This window comes from Zingiber officinale, chromosome 6A (genome assembly GCF_018446385.1).
Source record: "Zingiber officinale cultivar Zhangliang chromosome 6A, Zo_v1.1, whole genome shotgun sequence".
Classification (NCBI taxonomy): Eukaryota; Viridiplantae; Streptophyta; class Magnoliopsida; order Zingiberales; family Zingiberaceae; genus Zingiber; species Zingiber officinale.
In genome coordinates this window covers 88,130,681-88,142,927 of record NC_055997.1, presented here as the reverse complement: position 1 = coordinate 88,142,927, position 12,247 = coordinate 88,130,681, and the positions used below count along the sequence as shown (strand labels likewise).

General features: G+C 33.9%; 1 protein-coding gene across 5 annotated transcripts; it reads right to left on the bottom strand.

Annotated features, from left to right (window-relative positions):
* Nucleotides 1-5,530: 5,530 nt before the first annotated feature.
* On the bottom strand, nt 5,531-12,100 carry LOC121996832. 5 transcript variants are annotated; one of them, XM_042550956.1, is made up of 3 exons: nt 10,938-12,100; nt 5,967-7,095; nt 5,531-5,840 (listed from the first exon to the last, which is right to left on the bottom strand). In XM_042550956.1, exon 2 carries the CDS (start codon nt 7,085-7,087, stop codon nt 5,984-5,986), a length of 1,104 nt encoding a protein of 367 aa, XP_042406890.1. In that variant the 5' UTR covers nt 7,088-7,095; nt 10,938-12,100; the 3' UTR covers nt 5,531-5,840; nt 5,967-5,983. The 5 variants fall into 5 exon arrangements, with proteins under 5 accessions (XP_042406890.1, XP_042406889.1, XP_042406888.1 ...); XM_042550955.1 differs by having other exon boundaries at nt 5,531-7,095; nt 10,938-11,182; nt 11,830-12,100; XM_042550954.1 differs by having other exon boundaries at nt 5,531-7,095; nt 10,938-10,991; nt 11,830-12,100.
* Between the last annotated feature and the right edge of the window lie 147 nt (nt 12,101-12,247).

Here is a 12,247-nt window from a genome sequence, read left to right as displayed (position 1 = left end):
TGAATATATATATATATATATATATATATATATATATATATATATATATATATATATATATATATATATATATATACACAGATGCACACTCTTATATGGGTGACTATGGCCGAATAACCTACGTGACCACGTGACGCGACTTTGATTCAAACTTTTTAATCTCTTCCATATACATGGCGGTAATTCTCTTCTCTCTTTTGCATGCAAAGTAATACTAGTTTTTAATTCTCTTCTCTCTCCTCTCTCTTGCCTCCTGCATGTAAAATGGTGCTGATTTTTACAAATTAACACCAACGTTGGAGCTGATATTTAAAGGTCAACTCTAACGTGCTAGTCTTTAAAGACCAACACCAACACGTTAGTGATGATCTATACAAACTAGTACCAAAGCAACACCAATGTTGGTACTGGTTTACGCAAACCAGCACCAACGTATACAAATCAGCACCAACAATTGTTGGTGTTGATTTGTGCAAACCAGCACTAGCCGAACCAGCACCAGTTGGTGCTGGTTTGTGCAAAGCAGCACCACGTTGGTGCTGGTTTGCGCAACCAACACCAACTTGTGCTGTTGGTTTTGGTTTGCACACCAGTTGGCGCTAATTTACGGAAACCAATACCAATGTGGTGATGATTTGCACATGTTAGTACTAGTTTGTGCAAACCAGTATCAACTATTTGTGCTAGTTTACGCAAAGCAATACTAACATGGTGTTGATTTGCGCACGTTGATGCTGGTTTACACAAACCAACACCAATGTGGTGTTGATTTCATGGTTTGCATGCGTTGGTGTTGGTTTGTGCAAAGCAGCACCAACGTGGTGTTGATTTGCAAAATTAGGTGGTATTTGGTTTAAAGGTTTGGGAATGAGGGAATGGATTCATTCTCAAACTTTGTGTTTGGTTGATGGGAATGAAATCAAGATTTTGGAATGAAACCTAAAAACTTGGGTATGGATGAAACTCACCCCCTCCCTTGGGTTTTGATGGAATAAGAATGAGAATTAAGTTTTGAACGAAAATACCCTTAGTATATTTGTTTAAATTTTCTTTCATTTCACTCTCTCTCCTTATTCTCTCTCATAATAATTTTTCTCTCCTCATTCTATCATCACATTTTCTCTCCCAATATACTTTCTCTCTCCTCATTCTCTCTCATCACACATTATCTACTATTTTCTCTCTCATCACACACTCTCTCTCTTCATTCTCTCATTTTTTTATCATACTTTCTTTCTCCTCATTCTATCATCACATTTTCTCTCTCCTTATTCTATCATCATATTTTCTCTCTCAATATACTTTCTTTCTCCTCATTTTCTCTCATTATACATTTTTTATCATTTTCTCTCTGTATTCTCTCTCATCACAGACACACACTCTGTCTCCTCATTTTCTCTCATCACATATTCTCTACCATTTTCTCTCTGTATTCTCTCTCATCACACACACACACTCTCTCTCATAATTTTCTCTCTCTTCATTCTCTCCTCAATTTTTTCATCATACTTTCTCTCTCATCATACTTTATCTCTCCTCAATCTCTTTTACCATACTCTCTCTACACTTTCTCTTATCACACTTTCTCTCTCTTCATTCTCTTCCATCACACTCTCTCTCCTCATTTTCTCTCATCATACTTTCTCTCTCTTTATTTTTTTCCCATCACACTTTTTCTCTCATCATACTTTCTCTCCTCAATCTCTCATTTTCTCTCATCACACTCTCTCTCTTCATTTTTTTCTCATCGCTCTTTATCTCTCAACACACTTTCTCTCTCATCATACTTTTTTTCTTTTCAATCTCTTCTATCACGTTATCTCTCCTCATTTTCTCTCATCACACTTTCTCTCTCTTTATTTTTTCTCATCACACTTTCCCTCTCTTTATTTTTTCTCATCACACTTTCTCTCTCATCATATGTTTCCCTCACATTCAACTTTCTCTTCCATCTAATTTTTCTCTAAGGGTAAAAAAAGATATTTAGGTTATTCCGATTGAAAATATTCAACTAACCAAACATTATTTTTAAGAATGATACCCAAACTCATACTCATTCTCATTCCATAATACTATGATACACATTTCCATTTCAATTCCTAGGAGAGAACCAAATGCCACCTTAGTGTTGGTTTATACAAAGCAGCACCAACATAGTGCTTATTTATACACGTTGGTGGTGATTTGTACAAACCAACACCAACGTGGTGCTGATTTATGCATTGTTGGTATTGGTGTGCTAGTTTACGCAAACCAACACCAGAAACTAGCACCATGTTGGTGTTGGTTTGCGCAAAACAACACCACGTTGGTACTGATTTACAGGTGTTGGTGCTGATTTGCGCACGTTGGTGCTGATTTGCGCACGTTGGTGTTGATTAGCACCACCAACATTAGTGTTGGTATTTAAAGGTTAGCACCAACGTTGGTGTTGGTTGGTGCTAGTTTGAAATCAACACCAATATAATGCTGGCTGGCGCTAGTTTCAAACCAGCGCTGGTCTTCAAAGATCAACACCAACGTTGGTGCTGGCTTATAGAAACCAACACCACTTTAATGTCAGTTTATATAAACTAGTACCATTTTGGTGATGGTTTGTAAACACCAATACCACTTTGGTACTGATTTGTAGAAACAAATGTAGAAGAGAGAAAAAAGTTATTTTTATATAAGAAAGAGGAGAGAATTATATGTAGATGAGAGGGAAATAAAAAATAATAATTTTGGCCATGTTAATATATATATAGAGAGAGAGGATTGATATCGTGCGCGCCCGCACAGTGCGCCACTATGCGCACGCGCACGATATCAATCAGATTTTTTTTTTATTTTTTGATTTTTTTCAATATTTTAAATTTAAAAAATCAATTAAAAAATAAATATTTTCTTATATAAATCTCTAATACATTAATATATCCCCTCAATCTATTACAATACTCAATAAATACTTAAATTTATTTTATTTTTATTTCTTTTTAAAACTAAACACTATAATCTAATTGGGAAACCTAAACCCGAGGTAAAATCTAAAAAAAAAATAGCTTTGATACTATAATCCAAAGTCTGAACCCTAAGGTAAAAATCTAAAAAAATATATATTTAATACTATAACCCAAAGCCTGAACTCTAGAAGTAAAATCTAAAAAAAAAAATAACTTTGATACTATAACCCAAAGCTTGAACCGTAAATAGCTTTGATATTAACGCAAAGTCTGAAACCTAGAGGTAAAATCTTAAAAAAATAGCTTTGATACTATAACCCAAAACCTGAACTCTAGATATAAAATTTTAAACAAATATTTTAATTATTTTTTTTAATTCAAAAATTAATTATAAAAAAATAACAAAACACAGACATTTTGAATTAAAAAAACAATATTTCTTTATATAAATAACTATGTTAAGATATCCCCTTAACATATTACAATACTCCATAAATATTTAAATTTATTTCATTTTAAATTTTTTTTAACTAAATATTATAATTCAATTGAAAAATCTAAACCCTAGAGATAAAATCTTTAAAAAAAAATTAACTGAAAAATTATATCCCAATTAGGATGCCTAAACCCTACTAATAAAATCTTAAAAAATATATTTTATTTATTTTTTTAATCAAAATTAATATATTTTAGTTATTTTTTAATCAAAATAAAAAACAAAAAAACAAAAAAATCATGATATACTGCGCGACATGCACAGTCGCAGTCGCGCATTGTGCGTGTCGCGCAGTATATCAAATCGTTATATATATATATATATATATATTTTGTGGATTGCTTCTTTATATTTTAGCTCTCTAACCTTATCTCCTTTTTTTAATTAATCTTAAGATTAAGATCATGGCATATTCTTCAACGATGAACGTCAATTTTAATTTGGACTCCTCAGATTTTTAACACTAGAAAATTTAGAGTAATACATATTTGGAAAATTGAGAAGGTGTCTTATCACTATATTATTATTTTGAGGACAATAAACTATTAATATTGATTAGAATTAATGTGAATATATTATAATAGTTATTAAAGAAAAGATAAAATCATTATCTTAGCGTCTCCTTTAAAATGATCTTACATTCTTTAAAAAGAGATAAATTAGTCTCCTTTAAAACGGTTTTATATTTTTTAAAAAGAGATAAATTATGAGAACATTTATCTGAGTGCAATGACTCTTTATAAAAAGAATCAAGACACCTAACAAAGAATAATTTTTAAAATGGATATATATATATATATATATATATATATATATATATATATATATATATATTAAAAAAAATTTATCCAAATAATCTAAACTCCATAAATTCTAAACCCCATAATTTATGGAACAAATAAGGACAATAAAAAAAAAAACAATTTTCACTCCTGATTGTTGATTTAACTGCTGATGCAGCTTTTCTCGAGATAAGATAAACCTCTGTTATCTCTTGCAACATTGACTGTACAATTCATTGGACTTCAAACAATAAGTCGACAAAACAAACTGCACCACCATCATCTTCAAGTGGCATCAACTTTTTGAGTGCAAGAAGATAGAGCAAGTCTCGGTTTCATCCACCGGACCAAATCTTTTAGTTATGTGGAAGCATGCACTGCAACGTTGTTCTCGTAAGTCTAGGCGTTCACTTACTGTTGAGTGAGAGTGACGATGGTCCCAATATTATTAGAATGATCAAAAGAATATCTCTTTTTATTTATCATCTCATTTTTTTAAAAAAAATATATCCTTATTAATACTATATTACGGTAATGGTTACAACTATTATATCATAATGGTTAGATATTAGAGTTACAATTAAATGCTATTTTGATAATAAATACAAAAACGTCACTCCCATTCGCAATGTTTAGGCTTTTGACTTGAGAAAAATTATTGAGCTTTTAGAAGGTCTCTTTCAGCCCAATGTATCTCTCCCACCTGAAGTGTTTTTGACTTCGATATGTGCACATAATGAAAAAAAAAGGAAGAAAAGATGGGGAAAATTTTGATTTGTAAAGTGGGGTCATTTTCCTGGAAACAACACGGCATGTGCAGGGACTGTGATGGAGGAGAGGAATGTCTTTGGATGTAGCACAGCTCGGAGCCTGCAAAAGGAAAATAATGTTCCAAGGAGATGGTGACGACTAGTGTTTCAAGCTCGAGTGAAGACGCCAAGGGATGTCATGGACAACGGTGAATAGATAAAATAAGATGACAAGTAAATATCTAAACAAACTAAAAAATGATTTCGCTCACCTCAAATACTTCATAGCAAAATGAAATAAGGTAAATCACGATACCAAATGACCTCCTAAGTGAAAGGATATTTAATCCTTAGAGGAATAAACCTCACAGAAATCAACTCTACCTATCCAAATATCAACTCGGCTATCTCTAGATTGGAGTAAGAGATGTTATTTTGTATAATTAGGGTATATACAATTTTTTTTTATAAGAATTGAAAACCTAAGTTTTTAATCAAACATACAATGAATGCTTTGAAGTTCATCAATGGTTATGAGATAAAACATTTTCAAGCACGAGATGATGTCTTTCCAAACCTAGTTTGAGATGAATTTAACGAGAGAATTAAACCATGTACAATTTGTAAACGCCAGGGATTAATGTTTCACCAACACATCAAATTTTGACAACCAACAACAAGAGCGAGCAAGCTAGCATTCCAGTTCATGCAGACTAGTACCAGCAAGGCTACCCCAGTTTTCATGATTCCCAAGAACATCCTGTTAGAGTAGGAAATATAGTTCATTACCTAAAGAGAACCATTTCGGACCAGCCATTCCAGTTTCCGACGTCAATTCCTTTGGGGCTTCACAATTCCATACTCCAGCGAACTGCAACAGCCTCAAAGTATGAGATGATATTTCAGACAAAAGCAGTTTCATCAGCTCAGACTCGGAATTTACCGACAAACCATTGGAAAAGTAACATTCAGGTAAATCCCGGCAGTTTATGATTACCAGGAAAGGGTTATATCTTATGGCTGCTCCTCTTCAGGCCTGGCTCTTACGAACCTCCTACGCCTCCTTGGTATTGGAATATCATCTATGTTATCTTCGTCGTCATCTTGCATGCCCCGCAGGTTCTCGCCCCAGAGGTTGCGGTGTCCTGAACGCCGATGTGTGCGCCATGCTCTCAATGAACCCCTAGGCTCGTCGAGGGACTCAACTGGGTTGTTGATCATATGCAAAAGAAAGAATGTTGTCCACCATGATCCAGCATCCTCACCCGAGCTGTTGTGTTCCCTATCATGAGATAGTCCATTTCCACTGTCGATGACGTAGTCACCAAGCACGATTGCACCAGGCATTGCTGATCTGATAGCACTGACAATATCACCATATTCACGTTGATGTTCCAGACGACGCCATGCTCGCTGACGTGATGGGTCAATATCAGCAGGCCTAGTGGCAGGGTGGATTCTCCTGGCATGTCGACGTAGCTCCTTATAGTTGCCAGAAAAAGAGCAAGAATCCCTAGAGCAACTCCTTGGTTTTAGGTTGAGAAACTCTCTTGCTTCCTTCACAATCATCCAATCCATAACAACACCTCGACAAAGAGGGCATTTTAGAGAAGTTTCTGGAGCATCACTACCTCCAGACTCCTCGGGTTGAGTCTGCTCTTCACCTCGAGCTTCTGTAAATGCCTCATGTTCTTGGCTATTACTATTTTCTCCAAGTGTATCGACAGAGATACCTTCAGCACTTGCTACCAAATTACTTCGACCATCTGTTTCAACCAAGTTTCTTATTAACACAGGTTGTGGTAACACCAGACGAGAAATATTTTGGCCAACATTTCTAACATGAGAACTGTCCAGGGCTGAAGATCTAGGTTCAGAAGATATCTTGTTGCTGTCCACTTGAAGTTTTTTGAATCGGTCCAGACAATTGGAATGCCTGTAACTTGTATCACAAATGTAAGATCTGCAGCCTTTTTCATAAGAACTGCACAAGAGGAGGACAGCATTATGGGGATATTCCATACAAATGGAGCATGAAATCTCGTCCAATTCCTTGTGTGAAACAGCAATATCTATTGTACTTCTACTGCTTCCTTTTATTTCTGTCATCTTCAGCATACTTCCTGCTGTAAAGTAGTTCAACGCATTAAGCATTCCAACATGCGTGAAGTTTATATAAATAAATTTGTTAATCAAAGAAATCAAACACACTTGTGAATCCTATCTACAATGTGAATAAAAATAATTAGTAGGCTTTCTTTTTACAATTCTAGGTTCCATTCACATGAGTGCTTTGGCTGAAATTTTAAAAGATATCAACAAAAGAAACAAATGTAGTTTACAATAAGGCACAAAAAGATGGTCACAATTCAGTTCTACCTTTCATAAACCCCTAATAAAGACGTCCTCACCAATTTTAACACTCTAGGATTACTATTAATTCCCTAGCTAATGTAAAATTAGCTTATAAATTGACTTGCCACTTGCATGGAATTTTTTTTAGAAAGTTCTTGTTTAACACCTTAATTTAGTCCACAAACTGTTGTTTGATAGTGATGGAAGCCATAGGTTTAGATGCGTGAATTCTTTTTAGAAAGTTCTTGTCTGACACCCTAATTTAGTTCACAAAATGTTTTGTGCTAGTGAACGGAATTTCATAGGTTTAGATGAATGATTGCTATTTTCTTTAATTTAAATATTAAGGTTAACAAGTTAATGAAGTTCCATTATAGCTTCCTGCAGGCAACAACCTTCTGCCACATAGCCAGGTTCAATAGACATGCCACCACTATTGTGGCAACAACCTTAGGTTTGTCTCACATTCAGAGTTTTTTGTAGGAGGTATATGAGGTTAAATGAGTGAGCTCATATTAACATAGCTTAATATATTGAGCTAGTGGTTGGGTGAAACAAAGCTAATATATCAGTTATCTTGTTTGGGTAAGTGGCTATACCAGATTATAAAGAGGAAAAAGAGCTAATTAACATAAATAAGAATGCCAAAATAGATGTGTGAAATTACTTAAAAAGATAAAAAAATAAAAATATTATTATATAGGAGAAATTAAGAGAAGTTATGAAAGATGATAAAATATGTCAAGATGGTATGGCTATGTTCAAAAGCATCCAATAGAGACTATAGTTAGACAAGTTAAATGATGAATAACAAGGTTGCATGACTCAATTGGCAAACTCACAATGCGAGAAGAGAGAATCAGAATAGTAGAAACTTTGTTAATGGACAAATTTACTTACACAATAGGCTAAAGCCTCAAATAAAATTTTACACATAACCAATCTAATTAAAACTAGAGCAAAGCAGTAAACTAAAATAAAATAATATTGTTTATTTGGACCAATTTTATTTAGTTAAACCATTTAATTTATTTTGCATCTTTCTCCGTCACTGTAAAAAATCGACCTTCGTGAATTAAATGGGTAAACTAGAAAATCAAGATGATAGCTTCCACAACAAACATAAGTACAAGGTAATGACCCAAAGAAATTCTTTATTGAATCTCAAAAAACAGTTAGGTAGCAACTCTCAAAGTTTGTTTTTCATAATTCATATCATATATATTTGAAAGTCTCTGCTAATGAACAAGGTAATGTCGAGAGCAACCATGAAGAAACATATTATCAAATATCAACTGTCTTACTTTTACGATGATGACATCAGGTTGATGCAGTGTGATTTATGAAAAAAATGTACAAACAAAGATGATGACTCCAATACCTTCAAAGATAGTAAATCCTATGTTATTGTAAAGCTACAATGGATGCGTCTTAAACGTTCACTGAATAAGGTAACATTGTGAGCTACTATAAAGAGACATTGTTGTCTATGTATCAATTACATCTTTGATTTCTGGAGAGGATATTGTTGTAGACAAGAGTCAATGAAAAGAAATTAAAATTAGTGTATAAATAGTAGCTTGAGTATCCTGATAAGGTAGCAAATGCTCTGTGTAAAAATAATAACATATTAAATTTGTTAAGACATAAAATTAGAATCATTTTGTTTTCACAATACAAAGGGATCCTATGAGTAATGAGTGTACAATTCCTTTGAAATAAGTGATAAAGGCATATGTGCACAATGACATAATCTGCTATCAAAAGGCAACTCACTGCACGAAGCTCCCGCCAATAGGTGTTTCAGGGAAGGGTCTATTGTAAACAGTCTTACCTACTTTGCAAGAGATTATTTCCAAAACTTGAACCCATGTCCTCTAGGTCACATGCCAATAACTATACTATTGCACCAAAGCTCCCCTTCAATGACATAATCTGCTATATTGTACTTTTTTTCTCTATGATTTGCATCACATGCATTTTGCAATTTTCATCACCCATTATAATTCTTGCTTCTAACATTAGTGTATACCACTCAAATAAGCTCATAAAAATCTTAATTAATGTAGATGAATAGACATAATATACTGATAAGCTGGACGTCCATCAATTTCTAGTGTACTCATCATGTGAGGCATAGTCCCCAGCAAACCAGATTAGCTAAATTAGCAAGTGAAAGAAAAATAATTTCTACTCATGCCTCATATTGAAAGAAAAACCAACTTACCAGAATGGTGTTAACTATCGGGAGTAAAGCACATGGGATATCTCTTGTCACTGACCCGTGTTGACTTGAACATGGGATATCTCTTGTCACTGACCCGTGTTGCACAAAAGTCATCACCTTTTATCATAAAGTGAGCTTATTCTGATTTTTTTTAAAATGAACTAATCATTAACTTCCATCACAAACTTAACATTTTGTTTTAACTTTGTTTGTCAGCTCATTCATTATCAGAATACAAGAAAAAGTATTTAAGCATTATCTGTATCATCCTAAACAAGCACATATGGGTTTTTATCCAACTACATGGCTATTTGGGCTTGTTACAAAAACAGTTCAGTTACATACATACTTACCAATTTCTTCTTATGCAGTTACTCTATATTATACATCTTTGGTGTCAATTCAAGTATACCATCCACCTTTAGGTACTGGTATGGGTTTCTTAAAGCCTTGTTTCAAGCTTCAAACTCCATAAAACCTTCTTCCACCACTTTCTTAATTCAAAACCACCAAAAATCCCAATAATATATCAGTAAAGAGCCTTTTAGACAATGAATACCAATGAGACTTAAAGCGGATAGAACAATAAAACTAAACATGAAGGAAAAGAATAGTGAAGCATACAAAGGAATTTCCCTATTTTGAATCCCCACCCTCGTGTCTCACATGTCAGGGAAAAAACAATTTTCTGTCTTCTACTCATAATACTAGATATCAACAAGGAAAGACCACAGCAACTAGTAAATTACATAAAATTTGAAATTCGTAAATAAAACAATAATCTACATTGATATTCCTCTTTGTTTATGTGTTAATCACCTGTTGAATATTGTCAAAACAAATAGAGAAAATCAGAACCCTCGTGTCTCACATGCCAGGGAAAAAACAATTTTCTGTCTTCTACTCATAATACTAGATATCAACAAGGAAAGACCACAGCAACTAGTAAATTACATAAAATTTGAAATTCGTAAATAAAACAATAATCTACATTGATATTCCTCTTTGTTTATGTGTTAATCACCTGTTGAATATTGTCAAAACAAATAGAGAAAATCAATTAACTTATTCCAATTAGTCTTAGTTAATGGGTTGTAACGAACAAACAAAAGCAACCATGTCTCAATTATTTGGAGCATCATCCTGTTATTGTGGTATACCTAGGGCAGTAAATGTTTGTTAGTCCTTAAACTTAAAAGCCATCTATTTCCTGCAACTGATATTATCCACATTGCATAACCACCAAGAATAAGTCGTACATATGACTTGCAAAGAAAAATGCTTCTAAAATAACTGTAGTAATCAGAACAATTAAAACATATAGAGGAAAAATAATAACTTTAAGACCATATAAAAGGACATTCTCCATCAATAATTAGGACTTACCAGGAAAGAAACTTCCACTTGAGCTCCACACACGAGCTAGCTTTGTTTTCCAAACTATATTAAATTTTCCAACAATACAAAAATCTTGGTCACTAGTAGCAAGAGGATTATATTATGGTAGAATCCACAAACAAGAGCAAAGTCAACAATATCCAATGCTCTATAGAGATTGCAGAAATTACAGCCTTGAAATCAATCACAAACAGACTAAGTAATACTCCACAATTCACGAACAAGTCCTAGGCCTGCACTTAAATTATGGAAAAGGGCAACTATCATACTTAACACATTCCAACAAATTGCCAACCAGAAAATAAAGAACTATAAGTCGACAAGAATAATGCCTTTTATCAATTGAAGGTGAGCCTGGTCGAGGAGATGTAACATGAAAACAAAATGTATACGGACCTACCATACGCAAAAAATCACAGTGAAGGCAATGAAAGGCTTTGAAAGTCTTCTTTCCCCTGAAAGCAAAAGAGGACGAAAGGGTTTCTGTTTCCTAAAGGCAAGGGAAGCTAAGAATCTATCCCCAGATCTAGGTAGCAGGTACTACACCAAACCGATTCTTTTCCCAAACCCAGACATCTCAAGCTCATCCATCTCTCTGGTCCGATTTCTTCGAAACCAAACCAAACCCTAAATGGCTTAGAACCACCAAGATTCCCGAGCACAGGGCCAGGATTCATCTTGCAAAAAAAGAAATGCTTCAGATCGGTTATACGAAATCCAAAAAAATAAAAACGGGGGAAAAGGGACTTTTCGACAACGATCGATTAGCTTAGAACGCCCACACACACAAAAAAAAAAAAAAAAAACTGTGAAGGAGGGGAATAAATCACGAGAAAAAACAACAACAAATTGCACAAAATTAAAGAGGTTTGGATGTTACAGCGGGTTTGTGGATGGCCTTTGAGGTAATCTGTAATCAAATTCCTCTTCCTACTGATTGTTCTCTTTCTTTAGATCGTTCTTTCCTTGAACTTACGACAATTCTTGAGGAGGTGGAAGGAAATCTGCAATTAAAACTGAATCAGATCTATTTGGCACATTAATTCTCGGATTTCTGTGAATCTTGCTCGTTTCATTCACAATTAATCTTCCTAGGAAGAAAGAGGTGGGCTACTTTTGAGTTCTCTGCTCTTTCTTCTTTGGTTATAAAAAGCAAATTGGTTACTTTTCTAACCAAATTTCAGTATTTTGTTTTCATTTTAACCCTGTAATTTTAGATTTCTTTATTCTCCTCCAACTTTGTCTTTGCTGTGCTATTAATTAAATAATTTATTTTACAGATATATTAGTATAAACGT

Bases quoted from the DNA above. Each gene is read 5' to 3' on its own strand.
- LOC121996832 (XM_042550956.1), bottom strand. From the start codon at position 7,087: ATGCTGAAGATGACAGAAATAAAAGGAAGCAGTAGAAGTACAATAGAT.